The sequence below is a fragment of the Clupea harengus genome, unplaced genomic scaffold, assembly GCF_900700415.2.
Source record: "Clupea harengus unplaced genomic scaffold, Ch_v2.0.2, whole genome shotgun sequence".
Classification (NCBI taxonomy): Eukaryota; Metazoa; Chordata; class Actinopteri; order Clupeiformes; family Clupeidae; genus Clupea; species Clupea harengus.
This window is the reverse complement of record NW_024880330.1, coordinates 1963-25000: the sequence shown is the minus strand read 5'-3', so window position 1 is coordinate 25000 and position 23038 is coordinate 1963. Positions and strand designations below refer to the sequence as shown.

At 40.0% G+C, this 23038-nt stretch overlaps 2 protein-coding genes and 1 long non-coding RNA gene across 3 annotated transcripts; 1 reads left to right on the top strand and 2 right to left on the bottom strand.

The window, feature by feature from the left end:
- Positions 1–5: 5 nt before the first annotated feature.
- Positions 6–12490, bottom strand: LOC122131902 (spermatogenesis-associated protein 20-like; the record flags this gene model as incomplete). The annotated part of the gene is made up of 10 exons (XM_042706623.1): positions 11982–12490; positions 8219–8362; positions 8058–8122; positions 7707–7861; positions 5970–6113; positions 5227–5428; positions 4958–5088; positions 2622–2726; positions 2234–2308; positions 6–53 (listed from the first exon to the last, which is right to left on the bottom strand). Coding segments are annotated over exons 1-10 (1263 nt in total), but the record flags the coding sequence as incomplete, so codon positions are not given.
- Positions 12491–13516: 1026 nt separating this feature from the next.
- LOC122131901 lies at positions 13517–15896 on the bottom strand. The gene is made up of 2 exons (XR_006152145.1): positions 14553–15896; positions 13517–13964 (listed from the first exon to the last, which is right to left on the bottom strand). It is a non-coding gene; the product is annotated as an uncharacterized LOC122131901 (long non-coding RNA).
- A 4070-nt stretch (positions 15897–19966) lies between these two features.
- On the top strand, positions 19967–22616 carry LOC122131900 (phospholysine phosphohistidine inorganic pyrophosphate phosphatase). The gene is made up of 6 exons (XM_042706622.1): positions 19967–20131; positions 20530–20717; positions 21054–21207; positions 21299–21362; positions 21636–21728; positions 21921–22616. Exons 1-6 carry the CDS (start codon positions 20001–20003, stop codon positions 22014–22016), a joined length of 726 nt encoding a protein of 241 aa, XP_042562556.1. The 5' UTR covers positions 19967–20000; the 3' UTR covers positions 22017–22616.
- Positions 22617–23038: the final 422 nt, after the last annotated feature.

Here is a 23038-nt window from a genome sequence, read left to right as displayed (position 1 = left end):
CACTCAGACGTGGGTAGAGAATCAGCATCCTCTGCACTGTAGAATCCCCCAGACTGCAAAGATTAGCACAGAGAGATACATTAGACCTGTCACTGGGATCCCCAAAACACTCTTTGGATGCTCACATTATAAATGAATAATGAATCAATTGAGAAAATAACTAGATGTACGGGTGTGTAATATAAGTGAGAGAATGGCTAAGTATTAAGTGAAATAACAAGATACTTTGTGTTCCAGGGATGTAAGTAGCATGGCCTGCTCTGCCTATTGTACAGTCAAATACAGTCATTTTGACATCAATTTTATTGAGTGACTTTTGTGGCCTGGACTATATGTGCCATAGGTCATGTGGAGTCTGACTGGACACATGCATTGGGCCTATGCAGGGACAGACTGCTGAAGCCCACACTATCTACAGAACATATGCATTGTTTCACTGGATTCTATTTGAGCTCGGGCAAATGTTCCTGGTATGTTCCAGATTCCACCTGCCACTGCAGGGCACGTTATTAAGAACATATCTCAGTAACCGAATGGTTTAGAGACACGTTTTCCTCTGAATACGTGATTATACCCCAGACCAATGAGCCCACCTTTTCCTACCATTTGGCCAAATTTTCCCACATTTAAAATGTTACATTTTTCAAACTCCTCCTCCTGGTAAAACGTACAAGTTCGTTATTATGTGAAGACAGAACGTAGTCTTAATCATAGCTTGACACCTTCGATCTAGGCCTACACATGTTAACTTGGGAGAAAGGGATGTTCAATACTGAGTCTACCAGGTGCCTGTCCTCTTAGCATAACAGGCAGGCTATTTTATAAATGTGTAAATAAAAAGTCTAAGCAATGCAGCTGATGCAGAATGTAACAGTAAGCCTACAGTTAGTGAAAACGACCCGCTGGTTACTCTGCTGGTGTAGCCTGTCACTGTGGGCTGATGTGGGCTCCAAATGCTGCATAGCTGAACACACTGATGTTACAGCTTACCAAATGGATATTAAAACATGTTGTCATTGACACTATTAGTACCTTGCTTCAAAAGTGTTCTTAAAAGTTGTTATATAGGGCTGCTTGGCCTGTTGCTGGGCTGATTTTGTTTTGTGTATTGATTAGCCATGTGTTATTGAGTCTTTTAGCTTGCTTGGGATACACACAGTGTATCAGTAGTGTATCAATAGGCTACACTCTGTCTCAAAGTATGATTTTTGTGGCTTCCTATTAGGCTTCCTAGGCCTACTTGTGAGAGGTTATTTTTGTTTCTACCACTGCAACATCTTCTGAATGCATTTAACAAGCTTGTCTACCCCTCAACTCATTCGATTTTCCCAATGCAAATTGTCTTATGTTATGTAGACGAGCCTACACCTAAAGTTCAGCAAAATTGACCATGGCTATAGGCCAACAACAACACCTTTGAGGTTGGGGCTAGTGGCTTGGCAGCTCTGTCTCTGACAGACATGTTCATAGTTCATAACTGACCTGTGCTGTAGTATGTAAACAAGGGGGCGATGGTGATTCTGAAGGAAGAGGAGTTGGAATCGGACTATGTGTTGTAGTGTCCTACACTGAAACCCAACTGCTCCTGATGTGCAAGATGGCGCCTTGTATGGTGTGCAAATGGGTAAATGTGTTTGAAATCATTTCAAATCAACATGCATATCAAAAATTCACCAAAGGCATTCCAGTTGTATTTTAAACAGTACACAAAAAAATAAGAAATAGTCACTGACCACTTAACTACAGTAAAGAGAAATTTGATATAAAATATTTACAGAACTAAACTAAGAAATTCTCCCATACTATCTCATACCAAGCAGAAGAACACCTGCCTCTAGTCACCTAATCATGATCCTCCCCCACTGGACTACCAGGTAGCCATAGGAGAAATAAGCAACTCATTTTCCCAATGAACAAAAATGACCATCTCTGGTAAGTGTGCCCTACAGGGCCATGTTTTGTTAATGTGTAATTACTCCATAAATCATGGCAAATATAATCATCATCAATGCAGTTAATTGTACATGTAACCTCCTCTTGTAAGGGTCGGCCAACTCATCACCCCTCTCTGGATTGGCCATAGTGCCCTTTCTACTGTACAGACATGAGTTGACCTCTAAAAGAAGGGCTTGGGCTGTGTAGGAGAGTTTTCAGCAATCTGTGGCCTGTTGCATGGTGCCGCGTCAGCAGGGGCTAACAGACGCTGGCACTAATGAGGGGGAAGATGGCTCACCTTGTCGCTCAGATCCCTAGAGACATAGAGCAGCACATCACGAGCCACATCTGCAAAGACCTGTTCCTTGGACACCTGTGGTGAACAGCAACCAAAGAGACATGTACAGCTCTCTCGTTAAAAAATTAGGTTTTGTTAGGCCAAATAACCGCATGTAATGCCCTCAGAAAACCTAATTTCTTACCAAAGGATATAATACTTTTTTATATAAGCATACAGTTTGATATAGTGGTGAACGAATGCTTAGAAAATAAGCAAACTGGGGCATTCCCATCCTACCCTATTCAATTAACCTTCAGGCTTTCTGCTGAATAAGTGCATTAGTCTAGGTTGTGATATATGACTATCCTGAATGAAGACAAATACAGATGCACGTAAACAAACACACCTGGTAAGCTGTGATGTAGGCCACCGCCAGCTGGGCCTGGTCGTACAGCATCTTCTCAAAGTGGGGCACATGCCAGGAGGAATCTGTGGAGTAACGGTGAAAACCCTGAGAAAACAAATGATGAAAGGGTGGGAGAGAGAAAGGATGGGAGACGGAGGGAGAGTCTTATTGAAAGTACAACATGAAAGTGAAATAGGAGGAAAGCATATCAGAGAGTCAAAGTAAATGAAAATCTAGAACCTTTATAGACTGTATGTTTAAAAAGACAATATAATATTTTTGCATTCATAGATTTCACATTATGTGAACTAAACAAGCATGTGTGGGTAGCACATATTGGTGTTTCACTCCTAAACACATCTCTTTTCATTCATTGATGATACATAAAATACATTATTCTGCATATTAAATATTTGGTGTTACACCATTAGCTTATTAATGTCTGATCAATTTCAATCACATCCCAATGGGCTTTACTTATTTGTGTGATTGGATCCCTGTGTGACTGGATACCTGTTTATATCATTTAAAGGTTGCAGCCCACCCTTACATACACACTTCTGTGCACATACATGGCTACTTAAGGGCCTTTTGAAGTTGATGTAATACATGCTTAAAGGCTCTGATTAAGCTGAACCACTGCAAGTCCACTGTAGAGGCATGTCTCTTCACATATGAATAGCACAAGTCAGATTACATTTGCCCTTTGGGGTTTATGTTTATAAGCTGTACTACATACATGAGTATCAGTCCAAATACTAGCAATGACACATGAAACACCACATTTCAAATGTACAGACTTCTTGTTAAAAGCTTGTAAGCATTAAACAAGCATCAAAAAGTATGCAAACCATTTACCATGTTGGGGATGGTCAACTACAAACTGAACTTGAGAACTAGGGGGCCAAATGGAACTTTAGGAGATGAGAACAAATGAAGCTGACTCTGAAACGCTTTGTTAAAACACAGAACGAAACATGATTGGATAAAGAATATGCTCTCGCCCTCCATTTCCTCTGGTGGTTTGTGTGTGTGTATATGAGTGTGTGTGAGAGTGTGTGTGTTGTGTGTGTGAGAGCAAGAGACAGAGAGAGAGAGAGAGAAGGAGGGAGAGAAGAGAGAGATGCACTGTTCTTCCCTGTTAAAATGCGGTCTGTTTACAACGCACGCAAGTGATAACCTGTTTAGCCTTTATTATGCATACTCGATATTACAAATAGGGTAATTTCTTATATCTTGTATAAAATAGCATCAAATATGTAGATATTTTCCTTTGTAATGAATTTGCATTTCTAAAATCCTGTTTTCACTATGTCAGTTACAGGGTATCGAATGTACATGGATGAGTCACAAAGTGAATTTAAATGATTTTAGCATAAAGATGCAACATAACAAAATGGGAAAAAGGTGAAGAGGTCTGAAAACTTTCTGAATGCACTATATTTAACTCTAACTTATTCTTGTCTACTGGAACTGGTGTTGAGACAACTACCCCAATAATACAAAGACTCCAGTTCTCCCTTTATGTTTCATGTGAAATCAATTTGAAGCATGTTCATTTTTGGCTGGAAGAGTAGAGAACCCGAGTTGTGAAACAAATGAAAAAGAAAGTCATGAAAATGACAGGAGCTCCAGCCAAAAGTGACTACTTGTACATAAACCTATAATGAGGTAATGCACACAGCGGCATGTTCAACAAATCCCTGTGGTGTGGTTCAAAGCTATTGTGTTGTAGCATTATGAAAAAGTATTACAAAAAAAAGATGGTACATGGTTTTCATTTTCTTCACCACAGGTCATATAATAGTGAGATTTCGGTGTAAGATGTAAAAGATGACTTTTGAAACGGTTGGAGGGGGAGGGCAGGAGAGCAGGGCATAATCTGCTCATCATAAAACATGTCAAGATTCTCAAGTCAATCCGATTCTGCTTTAGCATGTTGTCATTGCCTCAATCATTACAATACGCTGCATGTGTTGGTTCTGTTCTCTCCCTCTTGGTGGGTGCTTTTAACATTTTACATGTACTACTCTTGCCCCATCTGCTGGCTAATTTGATTTTGTTTCCTAATTTTTTCCTAAAAAAAATAAAGTAAAGCTAAATTCTACAAATTCTAATCCTAAAACCTAATTTTAAGTATTGTCTATGTTTATGTCTATGACTTTCCCACTTTTCCTTTCAGGCATTTTTTTTCTCATGTTGATCGCCATTACCATATGTCTCATCGCCTGCCCTGGGTTTATATACACCTTTGCTTTCTTTTTGCATTAGTTAAATATTTCACGTTATGTTTGACATCAGTAAACTGTACGTGTTATGATCCATCTTGTGATTACCTGAGCCACATGATCATGGATGCCCCCGAGTGCCATCATACGAAGAGTGTGGAGGGCCATCTGCAGGGCCTCTGCACCATCAGAGGTAGAGCGGTTCACCGCCCAGAACGACAGTAGGAACGTAAAATTCACTGTGAAGCAGGAAAATGGATTAACGATCAGTGCTGGAAGACATGTTTACTCCGTTTCTCATTCAAAATAGTCACTAGCTGGGACTGAACTAACAAAACATGTTGATATAATTGATCAGTTTTTAGTAAGTTGTTTACCAGGTGAAGGGAACTTGGGTGCTTCTCTAAATCCTCCATAGTCTTCATCATATGAATGGGCCAACTGCTGGAAACATCTGTTGGCCACATCAGGGCCTGAAGGTGGTGTTTGCCCTTCATTAGCAGCAATGGAGGTTCCCTTCGTGAGGGCCTCTATCGCTCTCACCCCACTGGACTCTAGTGCCTCTCTGTTGCCCTGCCACTGTGGCATGTACCACAGAAAGAGAGTATTAGGAAAATAAAAGCTACTGCTACTAAAGATAGTGTTACATGTATGTCTGCTTTGTAGTTACATTTACCTATCCAGGGCCTATTCAACCTCAGTATGACAAAAATGCATTCCCTTTATACCTTGTATTAACACATTTTTGACAATTGGGTCATGGTAGAACGGCTTTCACTTGTATGAAAAACAGATAGAAACGTTCCAACATCCAATTACTGGGTGGTGACAAATCACACCACTGTCTAATCACATTTGGAGGATATTTTGACCATAGTCAACTAAAATATGCTGTCACTGAACTGCAAACAACTGCATAAGCCGAAGTGTGTCTACTAGCTGCCAAATTGGATGTTTATCTGGTTTTAGTGAGGGCATATTTTAATCAAAATATAATCTTCAAAAGTATTCAAGGGTATCCTTTACATTTTGACAATATATATATCATTGGCTTGTTCATGTAATGTTGTTTTATTACAAAGCTCTCAGTAATCTGTCTGTGCATTAAGGATATTACAACCTGCTCCAAAATTCGCGAGAGAACGGTTTTCAGTCCAGGCCTCCGCCCAGTGTCCCTGGGAGGAAAGTATGTCCCTCCAATGAAGGGTCGGAGTTCAGGCGTAAGCCACACACTCATTGGCCAGCCACCACCTCCGCTTGTTGCCTAGTGGGAGAGCCAAAATCAGAGCATTACCATAAATCACTGTCTGAGCTTTTATATATCAGTGGTACCAAAAGGACCTCCACAAAGTGTATTACACCCAACTGATTTATGACAAATATATTGTATTTATATTTTATATATATCATTAACAGTGATACTACGGCATTCAGCAGAATTGCCAAACAAAGCAGAATTGCAGCTATTCTGGCTAGCTATGGTGTAAAAATAAACTAAATTATGTACAGTAAACAAATCAAATGTGAGCATGTACAACATACAAAAAACTGTCTGTGATTAAAACTCAAGACAACACCAGAAAGACAGTTCCAGTTGAGGATCAGGATCAGGACAGAATCAGTAATAATACCCCTACTTGTAAAATTACTAAATAGACGGCACTTTGTAGCACTAGCTAGCTAACAATGGCTTTGAAAATGCACCATGAGGGGTGGAAACACTGACAAAATTAAACACAGATTTAAAACACAGTGCAGTGCAGGTTAAGTTAAAGCTGTATTATAACTCTAGTACTAGTACAATTATTATCGTAAACTAGCACTAGACCTAACGGGGTACTCACACGTACGCGTTGTGTCGGGGGATATTTTCATAAACTAAAATCCTTTACCCAAACAAAATCATGCCAAACGCACCTTTCCTGATATCTTTTGATGTGTTGGCCTTATAAAAGTGGTTGTTGGGTCTATCTTCGTAGATACCTATCATGCTAAACATATTACCTACTGTTAATTGACTACCTAAAAATATCTCCTTATCTGTTTATCAAATTGATGACTCCTAATAAAATTACTCTCTCTTATAGCATGATCCAAATGCTGATGGATGTGGAAACATTGCTCCCCACCACCACTGCTCCTCGTCTACGCATATTGACAGCCAAACTCTACCCACTCACTCTGTCTCTTTCCTCCTCTCCTAGTCTAGACTAGACTATCTTCACTATGAGACACTGCTGTAGTCTCTCCACCTGACCTTCCTGTAGAAACCCTCGACCCACATGCACCCATCACCACCGTACTGCCCGTACACTTACTCTACCCCATACCCTATGCTAGCATATATTATTGCCACCACCGACATGTTTTTCTGTTCCTACTCTTCTTACCCCTGTAACAGTAACCCTATGAGCACACTACATAGTCACTAAGCTGTATTTGTATGTATCACGTATATATCATATGATGTTTGCATATGTATTATGTACATTTACCACTTGTTGCTTCCCTTCCCTCTTCTGCCACACAAACAGGGCGTCAGCTCATATCTTGACCAGACTTTGGTCAGTTGACATGAAACATGTGAGTGCATACAGCCCTTGACATAGTATCCATGGCAACCATGACCTACTGGGGCCCCTCATTGCTGTTTGCAGCTATATTGCTTTTTTGTGTAACAAAGATTAACACATTTATGAACAACATTTCACATTGAGGACGTCTTTAGAAAACTGTGGATAGAGCTGCAGAGAAATACCAGAAAGGGATTTTCCAAACTCCTGTCTGCATGGTTGTTGTCGTTATACATGATCATTTTGACACAGACAATCAAGCAAACATACAGCCAAATCCTCACCTGCACGAATGTCATGTAAACCTTGTCAACGTCTGGCCTCTCTTCTCTATCCACCTTAATGCACACAAAGTTTTCACTGAGGATTTTCCCAATCTCCTCATCCTCAAAAGACTCCCTCTCCATCACATGGCACCAGTGGCATGTGGAGTAACCAACTACAACAAACAAAGGTTAATGTAAACAGTGTGCTGGATATTCAACTGTTTTGAAATACTACAGTTTTACTATTTGGACTGTGGTATGGAATTTTTTGCCGGTAGAGACAAAGCAATAGCATTCATTTGTACGTGACATAAAATCCTCAATGTAACAGTTATGATTTGTATTAATCTTCTCATCTTAAAATCTCACCTGACAAGAATATGGGTTTGTCTTCACTTTTAGCTTTCTCAAAAGCTTCCTGGCCCCAAGGGAACCTAGCAACAAAACGTTTTATCCATACATGTTCAAACATAAACTCTCTTTCTTTCAGAAACTAAGGTCACACTCTGATGTACAATAAGTGGTCTCACCAGTCCACAGGATTGTGTGCATGCTGCAACAGGTAGGGTGACTTCTCTTTGCTCAGGCGGTTTGAGAATGTTTTGGGTTTTGGAGATGAGGTACCTGGTCCCTCCCCACCTGATGCCATTCTGAAGTGAACTACTCCAGCTGCCCTGGAAAGAGACACAACAGATGTTTAACACCAGAGCTCTATTCTGCTTCTCAGATTTACAATGACAAAAATGTAATTCACATCGGTCTTCAAACTAAAGTCTTTCTATGTTGTCCTTTGTATCAATTCATTCTTAATTTTGACTGACTTTCACTCAATGTACCGGTATGTTTCCTTAACATCCAGTTTGTATTGTCTAATCAGGACAAGGGTAAACATATATCAGTTAAGGTGTAAACACAAAGTACACAATATAACTGGAATAATCGGATCTCTCATTCCCTGGGCCTTTCTCTGTTGTCCTCTGCATTTCTTTGCTGTGGCTTCAGAAAGTATTCATCCCCTATTGTTTATAATTGGCCATTTTACTGTTCACCAAACAAACATATTTAATTGGTTTCTTCCACTCCATTTAGTAATTCAGAGAGTAATTCTAATTGTAAATAAACTGTTCTCAAAGTCATAGTCATCATAGTTATACTACTTGTAATATCAATATACATTAAAGTGGGCGAGAGGAATTCAATTATGTTGAGTATTCAAACTATACAGTATACATTCAGAAGGCATACATACGGGCAGTGTTCCACCAACAAGCTTAAAGAGGCTACTTGATACGGTGTTTGACACATCAGAATAATTGAGAATCTAAGACCTGTGTCCGTTTACCTCAATGATTATAAAGAAACTGTAGAAATTGACTGTTTCTACAGTTTCTGTAGTTTTAAGTTTCTGTAGAAATCCAGTCATTTTCTACAGTTTCTTTACAGTTATTGAGGGAAACAGACAGGTCTATCTCTGCAGGGATCCTTTCCATGATGTCAGGCACTTTAACATTGTGAGTCTGTCAGGAGCAAAAGCAAATGGTTTAATTTGACGCAGATGTTTGCCCCATAGGGTTACATTGTATTGCAGTTTCCGGTTATAGCGTTCTAACTCAATTCTGGACCAATTTTAATCGTTAATTGTCCTTAGTAAAGGTTTGGACCCAAAAAAAATACAAAATAAAAATAGGGCCTTGGTTGAAAAATCTCAAAGTTTCCCTTTACTCATTTTTGAGTATTCATTTTTGTTAAGAGAGCTCACATTTTTGTGTGTTTTCATCCATTTTAAGCATGTGAAATGAAATGAGGCAGTTTGATAATTAATTTGGTCAAAATATTAAAATATATTTTCATTACTTTTTAATGCCCAAGTCATACTCCACAGCTCCTAATGGCATTATAATACCATCCGTCTAAGTTGTTGTTTCAATAACTGATGTTTCATTTATCAATGATCTCTGTTTGTACTTGTTTTGCCATTATTGTGTGATTTCTTGTTTCTGTGCTGTGACTTCATGCTTCTTCTTACATGTAATAGCCTAGACTCCTGGCTGCATTCCCCTGAGGGTGTCATAATGCAGCACAACATACTAATGATCCCTGCATGGTGACCTGGAGCTCCTTGAAGTGGACCCCTTCTTCTAATGGAACTGCTCTGTTCCACTACAAGACCCAATAAACCTGCGAGAGGGGTCCAGACTGAACCGAAATAATGATTCTACTCTCAAGCAAAGTTATTTTTTTTTTTTTGCACTCTGCTGAAATACAGTTTTTAGATTACAACAACAGTATTTATACTACAAGAATAACCACACACACAATCTCTTTGCAGTTGCCTAAATGTGGCCAATTGTGGCAAAGCATCACTGGTTGCTCTAAATGTGCCACCTGCCAAACAAACTCAGAGTTGAAGCAATGAAACACCCAGGCCTTAACAACAAGAGTAAGCATGTAGTGAGGTTATGGACTAGATTAAAAGTCACATCTATCAGCATCTGCCAGGCAATTCCTATACACTCAAACCTTAAGCAATGACTGATTTGTATTATTATTTATTATTCATTCATCATGTCTTTGTCATTCAAGTCTTCTACGTATGAAGAAGAGTGGACTGGTGGGAAACACAACATTCAACATTTCATGTGTACTAGTGCTGTAAGCGTATACTGACTAATTATCACGAGACTGAAATTGTCAACCTACCCATTTGTTGTATTATTGTATAACATCCTGGCCTACTATATTTAAATTGCATTAACGACAACCTACGATATACCTTAGCCAGCTACAGTATGGAGGAGGTAAAGTGGTGTCTTAAGAATGTAATTGAATATGATGGCTAAGGGATGGCCACAGGTAACCTAATTGATCAGCCTACTGAAAGGTATATCAATATTGAGAGCTTCAACTTCTTCCACCTTGTTCTCCTCTTTGTTCCACCTATGATCTAAAAGTTATGAAAATGTATAGACCAATATAAAAAAAAAAATACATTTTAGTCCTATTAGAAAAGGCACCTGTATTCTGTACCAATAGTTTGGATATTATTGTCCGGAATGGTTGCCAATTTTCCATAGACTTCGTTCCGTATTGTTTATTTCCCATTCTGTAGCATTAGGGAAAATGGTGTTTTCAGTGGAGAGGGGAAAAAAAAACATTAAGCCACTACTGACACGGATCTGTAGCAATAGTGCCAACCTTATCTCAACAGAATGGAGCACCAATAATCACTTTGATTAAGAAACTGGCAGGCTGTAGGCCTACATCTTGCTGCCGTCACTGTCTGGTGCGGACCCAAAGACCATTAGTCTACATTATTAATTTGTATTTGAAATCTACCTATTGTTGTATGGACTCATGACTTTATCGCCACACTATTAGCCTACTGTTGATGAACCCTGCGTTAATTACTGATTGTTTTTCGATTATAGGTGAAGATTTAGGCCCAACTCGGCGTCATTGTGAATTATGTATGCTACAAACCCCACCACACTATGCCTATGCATTGCAACTTCCAATTGGATGGATACTTTATTTATCCCGAGGGAAATTTAGGACATCCAGTAGCCAATTACATTTTCCCAAACATTAGCATTCATTAGGCTCATGATAAAACTATAAGAACACATCTAACTGTGTATCCTGCTTAACGAACGCGCGAGGGAGGAAATCCGAATTTACTTAAGGCACTAGTCACAACCCCCTCTACTAAGGATACACACCATTCCGTTAAAAGCACAATGACGTACCCCGGAAATATACAGGGCTGCGTTTCGCACAGGTGACACGGCGAGATTATTCTTAATTAGGACAGGGAATGTTATTCGTGGAACATAACGTAACGAGAAAAACGAGCCATAACGTTAGACTACCGGCCAATTTGACCGCTCATTGTATTAAGGTTAGCATGTTGTACCTAACTATTGCAACAAGAGTACCATGTTAAGTGCAATGCAATGTCAACCGGTTAATTAGCAGCACACATTTAGGAACGTCAATAACTTTCCTAAATTGTAAACAAACCAAAGCCTACTTCTACAACCACCCTATCATGATGTTTGTCAGCGTCAGCATAATGTAATGTCGAACATATTAACGTTCAACCTGTAAACAAGTGAATGTCAAAATTATACATTCGCAGAACGATAAATAACGTCGCTAACAGCTAACCACCACGCTATTTAGCTTTAGATTGCTTGCTAGCCATCCAAATATAGAGCTAAGTTAGCCTTAAACACACAGTACACCGAGCTAGCTTAATAGCTGTAGCTTGTAGACCAGTTTGTGTCAACTTACCTGTTGCAGGACGTCCTGAACCTGAGTCCCGGAGAGTTGTCATAGAATGGGCATAGAATTTGTGTAATGCTACGTCCAAGACTGATATCCAGTGAATGCGTATTTACCCTTCTAAAAAAAGCATGGCTTAAAATCCGAGACGAATTGATATAACTAGCTGAGGACGGTGCATGGGACCAGACCAGCCTCAGCATATTGCTTCGCCGCAGTCTTTAACCCACTCCTGCCCAGGTTATATAAATAGTTGCGGCTGTTCAAGTGTCTGAATGTTTTGCTGTTATATTTGTGAAATCGTGTGTGACAGGAGCCCAGAGTATCAGAGTCTGCCATTTATGCAGAGAGGACATAGTTCTGTATCCAATTACCCATTTATTTAACTAAGTGTAATCGCTATGGGCTGTATCTGAATGTCTAGGCCTGGCCTTTAACAGTGAAATATATGATTGTAGTGTTTTTATCTATAAACATGGAGCAGTTCAGTGTGTGAAGCAGGAGCGGTCACACCTAGACTGACTGATGTTAGACCAAAAGCCAAAAGTGAAACTAATTCTGATTGACCAGGGCAGCCACTGCCACACACACCCAAACTTATAGGGCGTATTCACGTGACGTCAGCATCTCGCGTGGCGCCATCTTGGGGTCCACTTATTAAATGTCAGAAGAAGTTGACCTAGCGTGTCCGCTGTCTGATTATGCGAGAGGCCTGCAACCTCATGTCCTTCTGCGTTACCAAAGAAAGATTTCAGCGGTTGGAATCGATCCTTTTTTGATTCAAGATGAGCAGTTAGACGCAGATCGCCTGCCGTCAGTGGAGGCAATGGATCTTGCGTCGTACTTAGTACTGGAGACAATTGTTTACACACAGGAAAGTTGCAAGGCGTACAAAAGTCTGCAGGCTTACAACTACGTCGTCTCTGGCTTTGTACAAAGCGTTAAGGGAAAACGGTTTGATGGGAAATACGTCGTGGTTGGGAAAGTTTTTGTATTTTACATTTGAGGTTAACCTGGAGATAATGTCGTTGTTTGTAATTCTTGTTACTATAGTAACCTTTACTGTCCTTCCCCGTGTTTACAGTGCAAGGCTAAATAAATTCATACAGTGCTGCAGGTGCCCCCCTCCCCACATACCTTGGAGTTGTGAGGTTTTGTTCCTGAAGACTGAGCACTACAAAAAACTCTACAGAAATGAAGGGTCAACATGTGCCCGTTCACCCCCATTCCATCACTATTTGGGGCAATGAATGATCTAAGTCATTTGGATAAAGATGGAAATAAATTCAAGATGCATTGCTACATTCACACTGTCACAATTTGTATGGTAGTATCTGCACTAAAACTTGATTTAGCGCTATTCTGTACAGTATGAATATGAATTCAAAACAGTATATTTATTACTATCCTTATATGTACAGTATGAATATGAAATCAAAACAGTATATTTATTACTATCATCTGTACAGTATGAATATGAAATCAAAACAGTATATTTATTACTATCCTTATCTGTACAGTATGAATATGAATTCAAAACAGTATATCAAATAAAAAACAGTGTCCTTATCATGTAATGGTTGAGACATCTGCAATTCAAGTTAAGGGTACAACTGATGGGCACATGTTTGTTAACACAGCACATACTCTGATAATTCTGTCTACCATCGGTTCTGTGGAACCACCAGTAAGGCTGACATAATCAATCTCCAAGGTTTCCTGTAACATCTTGTACTTCTGTTTCAACTGTCCAATCACACGTTCAACATGTATCCTCACATTGGCAATTCCTCTTGTGTGCTCAATGTCAACTGGGTCAAGCTGTTTGCTACCACGAGTGAATGTAGGAATGGCCAGTTTCACTTGGCGTAGGGCAAGGCTCTCTTGAATTGTGAAACCACGATCAGCCATGACTAAGTCACCAGGTTTCAGTCTTTCCAACAGACCGCAGTTTGCTGTAAGGTGCTTGTCAGATGTACGTCCCCCCATGCCCTAGACACAAAACAGATGGATCCTTGTGGTGTGATAGCGATTAGTACTTTAACAGTGTTGTGGTGCTTGTAGTTGGAGAAGGTCTGCCCTCTTGCGAGCAGGTTGGAAGGCCTCTCGATGAACACTTCAAAACAATCAATTATTACAGTCACCTTACTACCAAATGAGTACTCAAAACATGCTGGCATTGTCCAAATGATCTCCTCTCGTTCAGGCCATTTGAGAAGGGGTGAGAGTCGTGCATCCATCACTATCATCCATGACCAGAAATCCTTGAGACAGTAGGCTGACTTACATCAAATCGATATGCCAGATCTTGCTGAGGCACATTGAGCCTCAGTTTCATGAGAACCATCACAAACTCTTGAAATGGTGTTAAGGTTTTGGTCCTCCTTGACACATGGGCCTCAACAAAATTGAAAACTGTATTCAATGTATCAAAACTTGGCAAGCCTGTGTAAAATCGTACCTTGTCATCACTGTCATGACAGTTTGAAAAATACTCCTCAGTAAAAGACTGCATCTTGCTTTCCTTGAACAGATAGTTAAATTCGGATGTCTGGGAAGATTTGTCAGAAGTGCTTGTACCTGTGAGTTCCGTACAACTGGATGGAGTCTGGTTTTCTGGATGATGTGAAGTTGTCCATGTTTCTTTGGTACCAGTAGTAGCGTTGTCTTGTTCCTCAGGAGCAGCAAGAACTTTTGAAGCTACCACACACACGTTCATTCTCCAACTTCTCCGCTGTCAGATTCGCTCTACTTATGGCAGAAATCCATTGTCTGCGCCGAGTAGATGTTAGTCCATCCACATGTTCCCCCTGGTTAGTTATCACACGCGGGACGCGAAATAACCTAACCTTTTCGCGGTGTGTGTGCGCTTTACCCGTCCTAGTCCCACATCCAACAATGAGGCACAGTACCATAATTACAAGGCACTGAAATTGTGTCTCCTTCAGAATATGATGGTCAGAGCGGAATAAAACACAGCAAAACAATGCCGTACATGGACCCCAAGATGGCCGCCAAAGCTTGTTGTTATGGATAGGGGTCACGTGGGTGAATACGCCCTATAGGAGGAGTAGGGGCCCTGCTCAGCGCACACACACACCGAGATGCTTCATGAACCACCTCCATTGCTGGACGGGACGACAGTAAACTTCAGATCTACTCTGACTCTTGTTTTTAAGTTTGAGACTTAGAGTGATATTTCGGACACAACAATAATGTCTTTGAAAAAACTGGTCAGATGATGCAAATTAAATTATTCATTAGAAACAAGTTAACAACAATGTCTGGTCATTTTCCCAACAGTCATTGTAAGGCTAAAAAAAAAAAATAGCCTAGACAAGCCTACTCAAGCTCTCAAGAGGGTCCAAATACAAGGCATCCACAAAGGGCAAAGGAGAGACCTTTAGATGTCTCTCCTTGGTCCCTCCCACAATGTCTTCACCAGGCGATATTAAGATGTTCTGCTGACAGAGTTCTACTGTCATGTCTGTCATTTTGTGATTTTTGGTAATGTAGGTGTGTATTTGTGTGTGTGTATGTGTGCGTTGGGGTTATACCTTTCAGGAGCTTGCCATGCATTGCACTTCTCAGACCAAGTCAGAAATCTGTCATTTGGAGAGGGTTTAGTGGTGTTTTGTAATAACCTTACATGACGTGTTGTAAAGGTGATAACAACAGGCCTTTCTGGACTCCAGAGACGAGGATCCTCGATGATCAATCAACATACATTTTATAGTGACTTCATTCATTATTTCTCAATTCACTTACATTTCCTGTGTATCCTCTGGGGAAAAAATGGAGTTTAAAACCTTGCATGTATGGCTTTAGTTTTATAGAGGGTGTTCTGTAATGTACTGATACCCCTTCTTAAAGGAAAAACATGTAATATATGTACTGTACTTAATCATAAAATGACTATGATATGTCATCAGAGATTATGGAAACTTGCTAACATGCTTTGAAATTGACATTACGGAGCAAACTTCTGTTTGTGTTTTGGCCTGTGTGATTACGCCCACTGCCCATTTCCCAGCACCCTGTGTTGCCAGATATGACCAGATATGAAGCAAATTGGCAGGCAAACAGCGTGCTACAGTCCTGCAGGCAAGCAAACTGGATCAACAGAGATAACTATTCTGCCTATTCAACCTAAAAAGCTTCGGCATCCTTCTAAAAAGATCCATGACCAGAGACATAGTAAAATGCGGGTAAATGTTGGAGATGCATTTGAAAGATGGAGACAGTTTAGAGCCCAGAAGGATTTTAAGATGGTAAGCATGTAGCTTCTGCTTAACCAATTTATCACAGCTACTAGTAGGCATGGGCATTTTAAGCCATTTCAATATTCAAGTATTCCTACTCTGTGGTACGTGTGAAGCTAGGTTATCAAGGAAGGGAGTATTTGAGACACACAGCTGGTGAAGTGATCCCGACTAGTGCTGGCTAATGCCATCTGCTAACGTTAACTTCCGTCAGTCACACCAGAGGAGTGGATGGACCATGGCTGTTTACTACCTCGGCAACAACCAGTTTGACAGAAATACACGGCAGAAACTGCAGGTTTGACTCTAACTTGACTCAATTTACGATTGCTATTACTATATACGTTGAATGAATACTGATGTCCAAACGTTAATAATTTGCAAACAATAAAAACATTGCAAACGTATACATTCACTGATCAACTTACAGTGATTTACTTATATTTGTATTTGTGACTTCTTTCTGGTATTTTTACGAGTCTTATTTTTGTATACATTTTTTTATATTTCTATAGTTTTCAATGATATGATTATTTATTTGTGTCATTCCAAATGTTTTAATACAAATTATAGTTAGTGCATAATGGTGATTTTTCTCCTGATCTCCTTATGAATAGCCTACATCATTTTATGTAGGTATTACTACGGAGTTATTTCATGTGTCATTTATGTGCGTTCAGGCAGCTGGGAATTGAGAAAGTTCCAATGTCAAACCTACTTCTCGGAGCACTCAGAAACCTCCCACTTTCCTAGTAGGATGTTCCAAGTTTGAAATGCATTCAGGTATATTGTCCCACTCGGAGGTTGGAACTTTCCCACTTCCCAGTTGCTCATGAACACACCATTAGACACAGATCCAGAGTGTATGCTTAGGAGTGTGACTGTCCATGATCAAGGTGTTCCTAGAAACAGCAGAACAAGGGAAATGAAGACATTTAGAGATGCTTGAGCATGGGAAACAAGGGGCACTGGGCCAACACATGGTATTTCCTTGGTAAGAGGAAGCACAGCCATTGTTCCAGCTATGACCAAGACAACATTAGCAATAATGAGGGGAAGGAAGATGCAGATCCGAAGCAATGTTTTATCATGCTGAGTAAGCCAGAAATGAACAGTACTTTCTTGGGTTGAGAGAAAGGTATTGAAAGGTCTGTTGTGGCAGCTGAGAGTCAGCAACATGGCAAAGGATAAGATTCATCCAAAATCTGAACAAATATTTCCTTAAACATCAACCCTCCCAAGGTGGCTGCATTTTCACATTTCACTTAGATTTCAAAATATTTGAAATCCTTAAAAATAAAGAGGTTTAAGGCATTGCACACTGAATACAAGGCCCTGAATCTGAAGCTGGTGTTTTGTTGACACCAGAGACAAGAGATGGCTCAGCTGAAGGACCATGGAATTCACAGTTCTGTGTTTCATCCTGGCAGTGTTCAATCAGGTTAGTGAAGTGAAATATGTATTGACTCCTGTCACTGAGAGAACATATTGATTAGATCTTTGCCAAATGTCTTGTAGGATCCCCTGACTAAGAGCGAGACTGTCAGGGAGTCTCTGGAGGAGCATGATTTATGGGAGGATTAGAGCCAAATATACCCCCACAACCCCATGGCCAAATGTGTCCAGAGCCCGCAGGAGCAGAGTAGATGACCAATGATGCTGATGAAAGTTTCCACACGTTTCCCTAATAATGTGTTTTATCCTAATTTCAGAAATATTCCTGTAATGTATTTGAAAATTTGAAATGGAATGAAACTGCCCTGTATATCAATCAAACCCCTATTTCTATACACTCACTGTATAAAAAAAGGTAAAACAGTCAGTTTCAGAAATAAAACCACAACTCACTTATGAGCTTACTTAATTTTGCAGGAAACATTTGACCTCAATTTCGTGCCACATTTTCTTATAATGGCACGTTTTTATTTTCTCAAAATAAGTCTTAGTATTTATATAGGAAACCACAAACAATTCAACCCCATACCAGTCCTCCACCTTAGTGAGTACTGGAAAGCCCATTTCAATACAATATGGTACTGGTAGCAAGCAAAGATCCCCAAAGATGGGACACTGTTGAGGTAAAACATACATGCAGGTCCTTGGTAATTTCTTTCTTTGTAATGATTGCATTAAGCTGACTGTACTGTAATCCTTAAGACTGACATACCAATGGCTGTATGACTGACACATGACTTTAATAATCTTTTTGCTGTAATTAAATATTGTATTATTTTTTCAGTCACTAGAATACTGTGGGAGATCTGTCCTCCATGCCTGTTGCATTATGTTATTGCAACAAATAAAATAGACTGCATAACTTGTCTATGCTGCAAGGAATCACCACTATTGATGTCAAGCACTGCACTGACTTTCCTGATATATATCCAGTAACGTAGCCTAATGCTATGCCTGTCCATCTTTCAGAAATGCAGTAGGCTACTCAGTGGCTTCTATGATAAATATTGTGAGCTTAGCCACGTAGTCTTATGTATTTTGCTTTGATCATTTTATGTTAAAAAAGGTACCGGTTGGATTTCTCAGTCTTGTTTCATCGACTAAGAGGTACTGTTAACCTAGATACTATTCAAAGTGTAAGTAGTACAACTGGTTCAAAGCAGACATGAAGATGAATGGGATTAAACAATATTGCATATGGGACAAGGGTAGTGAGCTAATTAACAAAGTAAACTGACAGAGTTAAGTTATAGCAATTTAAAGAACTTTTTTATTCAGAAGTCTATTCTGTATCTGTATATGTCTCACCTAATAAGTCAAATAATATGGAGAGAAAATGGCTCAAAATGATTTGTAAATGCACATACCATGATCCACAAATATGCAACAATTTACAAATGGGTTTTTCTATCCACAAATACAGAACTTCTTACTTCTGACATTTTTAAGTTATCATTTGAATAAGCGTACTATGATTTGTACAAATGAATGTCTATTTGCAAATATATCATTTGAAATTTGTAAAAATACATCATACTTTGTGTGTACATTTGTCGTGAAATATAATTTGTAAATCTGTCATTCTGCATGTGAAGTGTTGTATCATCCAACACACGCATTCATCCCACCTTCCACTGACATTGCCACCTCCTCTTCCAATCAAAGGCAATGGAGCGACCACTAGATGGCAGTCGTGTTTCATTCAGGCCGTAGTGCAAGTTAGGAGCATTCAGTTGTGGCAATGATCCAGCGGGCATCATTAACCTCACAATGCAGCTAAAATGGGTCCTGACAGAAGTCAACAAACTGATTATTTATCTAAGGTTTGTAAAGCTATGTAGATAAGGATGCTGCACTTACATTCATGCCAATCAGAGTCTTGATTTATCCCTCACTAGCAAGACTTCACTGAAGGGGGGCATATTTGTGTGGAATGTCTCAAATTTAGGTCAGTGGATGAATGCATGAGTTGGATGATCCACAAATGCAGATTCAACACTACACACGCAGAATTACAGATTTACAAATTACATTTCATGACAAATACATACTCAACGTATGATGTTTTTTTTTACAAATGATAAAGTATATATTTACAAATAGACGATAATTTGTACAAATCATTGTACGTTTATTCAAATGAATAACTTATAAACCACAAGTAAGAAGTTCTGCCTATTTGTGGATCATGGTAAGTACCTACATTTACAGCAGTCGGATTTTCTCATGTAGATAATCGATCAGCTACCGCAACGCAAACTACATATCCCATACTGCATCCCTTCGCGCAAACTCATAGCAGCACTCCACCATGGCTGACCATAAGTGGACAGGTTGTGTTAAAAGTCTGAAAGGTGTGATTTTAGACATGTGTGGTGTATTATACGACAGTGGAGAGGGTGGAGGTGTACCGATTTCGGGATCAATTGAAGCTGTGAAAAGGTACAAGCTAATCTTATCAGTCATTTTAAATGATCGTAGGCTAATGTAAAATAATCAGACTATCAAGAGTGTAACTTTCGAGGGATCTGTCAACGCGTGCAGTGGCCTGGTTCGTCTCAGATCTATATATGACTATTTTCCATTGGGATGGGGTGGGTCTACGTTGTTGTTTTATCATCTTTGGCTTATCCTGAAAGATGAAATTATGTCAGTCTTGAAGTAAACGTTAACGTTTGCGAGGACTGTCTCTCTTTGACACAGACAGGCTACTGCTGTTGAGTCAGTTGTCAGTTTGAAGACTTTGTTTGCATGTTGCTAACCTGACCTAAGTGGCATTTTAAACCACGATATACAGTATTTTAACTTTCTTTATGATTACGTTTCGTACCTCTATAAAGACTGAAGGAGTCAGACCTGCAGTTGCGATTTTGCACCAATGAGACACAAGCCACACGTGAGAAGTTTGTTGCGAAGCTCCAGAGGATGGGCTTTGAGCTGTCCGTCAGCGAGGTGTTCTCTCCTGCTCCAGCAGCTGTGTCTATCCTCAAACAGCGGGGTCTCAGACCCCATCTCTTGGTGCATGATGGTATGGCTATTAGCAGTCATTATTAGAACAACAGCTATGCTGCTACTGCATCCCAGTCAGACTGGTCGAGTATGAGGTTATGTTTTACTGAAGCAGCCACATTCAAATTAAGGTGTTTCACATTGTTTTTTTTTATTGTTGCATGGTTTCACAGTGAGTTGTCAAAAATAAAATAGGGTACTTCCTAGATTAGAATTTTACAGTAATGCATTTAGTACACATTGAGTTGTTTTCATGTAGGTGTCTCTCTTAGCAAACTAAATGAGTACTACATTTGGGACCTTGCTCATGTTACAGAGATCTTGTTATTTACTAATGTAATTCACCTTCATATAGATGTAGTGTCAGAGTTTGACAGCGTGGACAAGACGAGCCCCAACTGTGTGGTCATAGGAGATGCAGCAGACAAGTTCTCTTATAAGAATCTGAACGACGCCTTTCAGGTCCTCATTGGGCTGGAGAAACCTGTGCTGTTCTCACTGGGAAGAGGGTAGGCTGGCCGTTTGTTGGAGTAAACAGTTACAAAATGATTGCTCTGATGTTATTATCTGTATTAATTGTTTTATTTTGTTTTATCTCAGGCGATATTACAAAGAGACAGATGGTCTTAAACTGGATGTTGGCGTGTATATGAAGGCCTTGGAGGTGAATGCTGTTCAGTTGTTCTTGCACTAACTATAGTGAGAGTCAATGTGAAACGACTCATTTTGGTCCACACATTTTCATCAGAAACTACAGCTGTGTGTTCCTAGAGTTACAACTGCCATTATAGGCAGAATTTCAATATATTGATTAGGGAAGAGTAGTTGTGGTAGAACAAGTATGTGTGTAAATTAAATCCCTGTCTAAATGTTGGAAACATGACATTCTTTGTGAAGTTATCATAAATACGGTGCTGTGTTTGTGTATTCATGACAGTATGCCAGTGATGTTGAGGCTGAGGTGGTTGGGAAGCCATCAGCTATGTTCTTCCAGAGTGTTCTCGATGACATGGGGATTCAACCACACGAGGTGTGAAATAACGTATTGTACTCTCATTCTGTGTTCTGCATGTTGTGAATTAGCATCCTATCTGAAGAGATATGCAGATGCATTACTTCTGTCGTCACCTTTTCTCCTCTACACATTTTCTCCTGTTTTCTTATTTCCTCTCTCTATCTTTTCCTGTCCCCTGTACCTCACCCCATCCCGTTCTCTGAACAGGCTCTGATGATCGGTGATGATTTGGTAAATGATGTTGGTGGTGCACAACAGTGTGGGATGAAGGGCCTCCAAGTAAGGACAGGAAAATACAGGTAGGAGTGTTACAGACGTCCTTGTATGCATTATGTATATTGTATTATGTTCTCAACCTAATGTTTGAATAGATTTTTCTTTACATTTGAAGAGTTGTTTTTTTCAGTTGTGCAACATGATTGAACAATAGATTTTGAGGACCACTAGAGGGCACCAGATGCCCATATTCCAAAGAGTTTCCAATTTCTGTAAATGGTATGATCAGGTTGATTTAAGGATTATCTGTGTTCATTTTTCAAGGAAAGGTTTGAGTAAATTGACAGTGGTCAGCTTCAGCTATCTGGTTGCCACAGAGGTATGTCCATGACCTCTAGAACATGATGCAACTCTAATGAATTGTTATCCTGGCCACATGTTCTGTATTTGGACCAGAAGCAGCCTAATTGTTGGAGTGCTCAGAAGAGTCTGGGACAGGGGCGGAGATCCCATTCCGTTGTAGGGGGGACAATACATGGTAACATTTCAGAGAATAATTCTTGGGGGGGGGGGACACAGAAAAATTGCAGATGACTCCGCCCCCTACCCCCGCGACAGAGTTTTGCCATCTTTTTCACATGCAGGGACGTAATAACTAGTTTTTAAAATACACAGAGGAACGCAAATATCCGACATGGCAAAATCAACGGCCGATTTTTTTTTAGGTCTCGAAAAGAGGACATGTCCGGGTAGAAGAGGACGTCTGGTTACCCTAATTACTATATTATTCAAAATTATTTATTTGTATTTACAATGACTGTTGGGGGGGACAAATTTATGGTAGGGGGGGACACGTCCCCCCTGGGATCTCCGCCTATGGTCTGGGGGGCTCAGTAAAGAGTGGGCCAGGCGTGCTGCAGTCACTGCAGCTGTGCCATACGCCATTTCTGTATGACAAAAGAAGGAGGAGGAACAGAAACCCAGGCCCAGCCCATTCATCTAGATGCTAATAACCTCTATATTCTCCAGATGGCAGGTTGGGGCGCTGCATATGTTCTGTGAATTGTGTCGACCATAACTGAGAGTTGAAAAAGTATGCTCATCCAGTC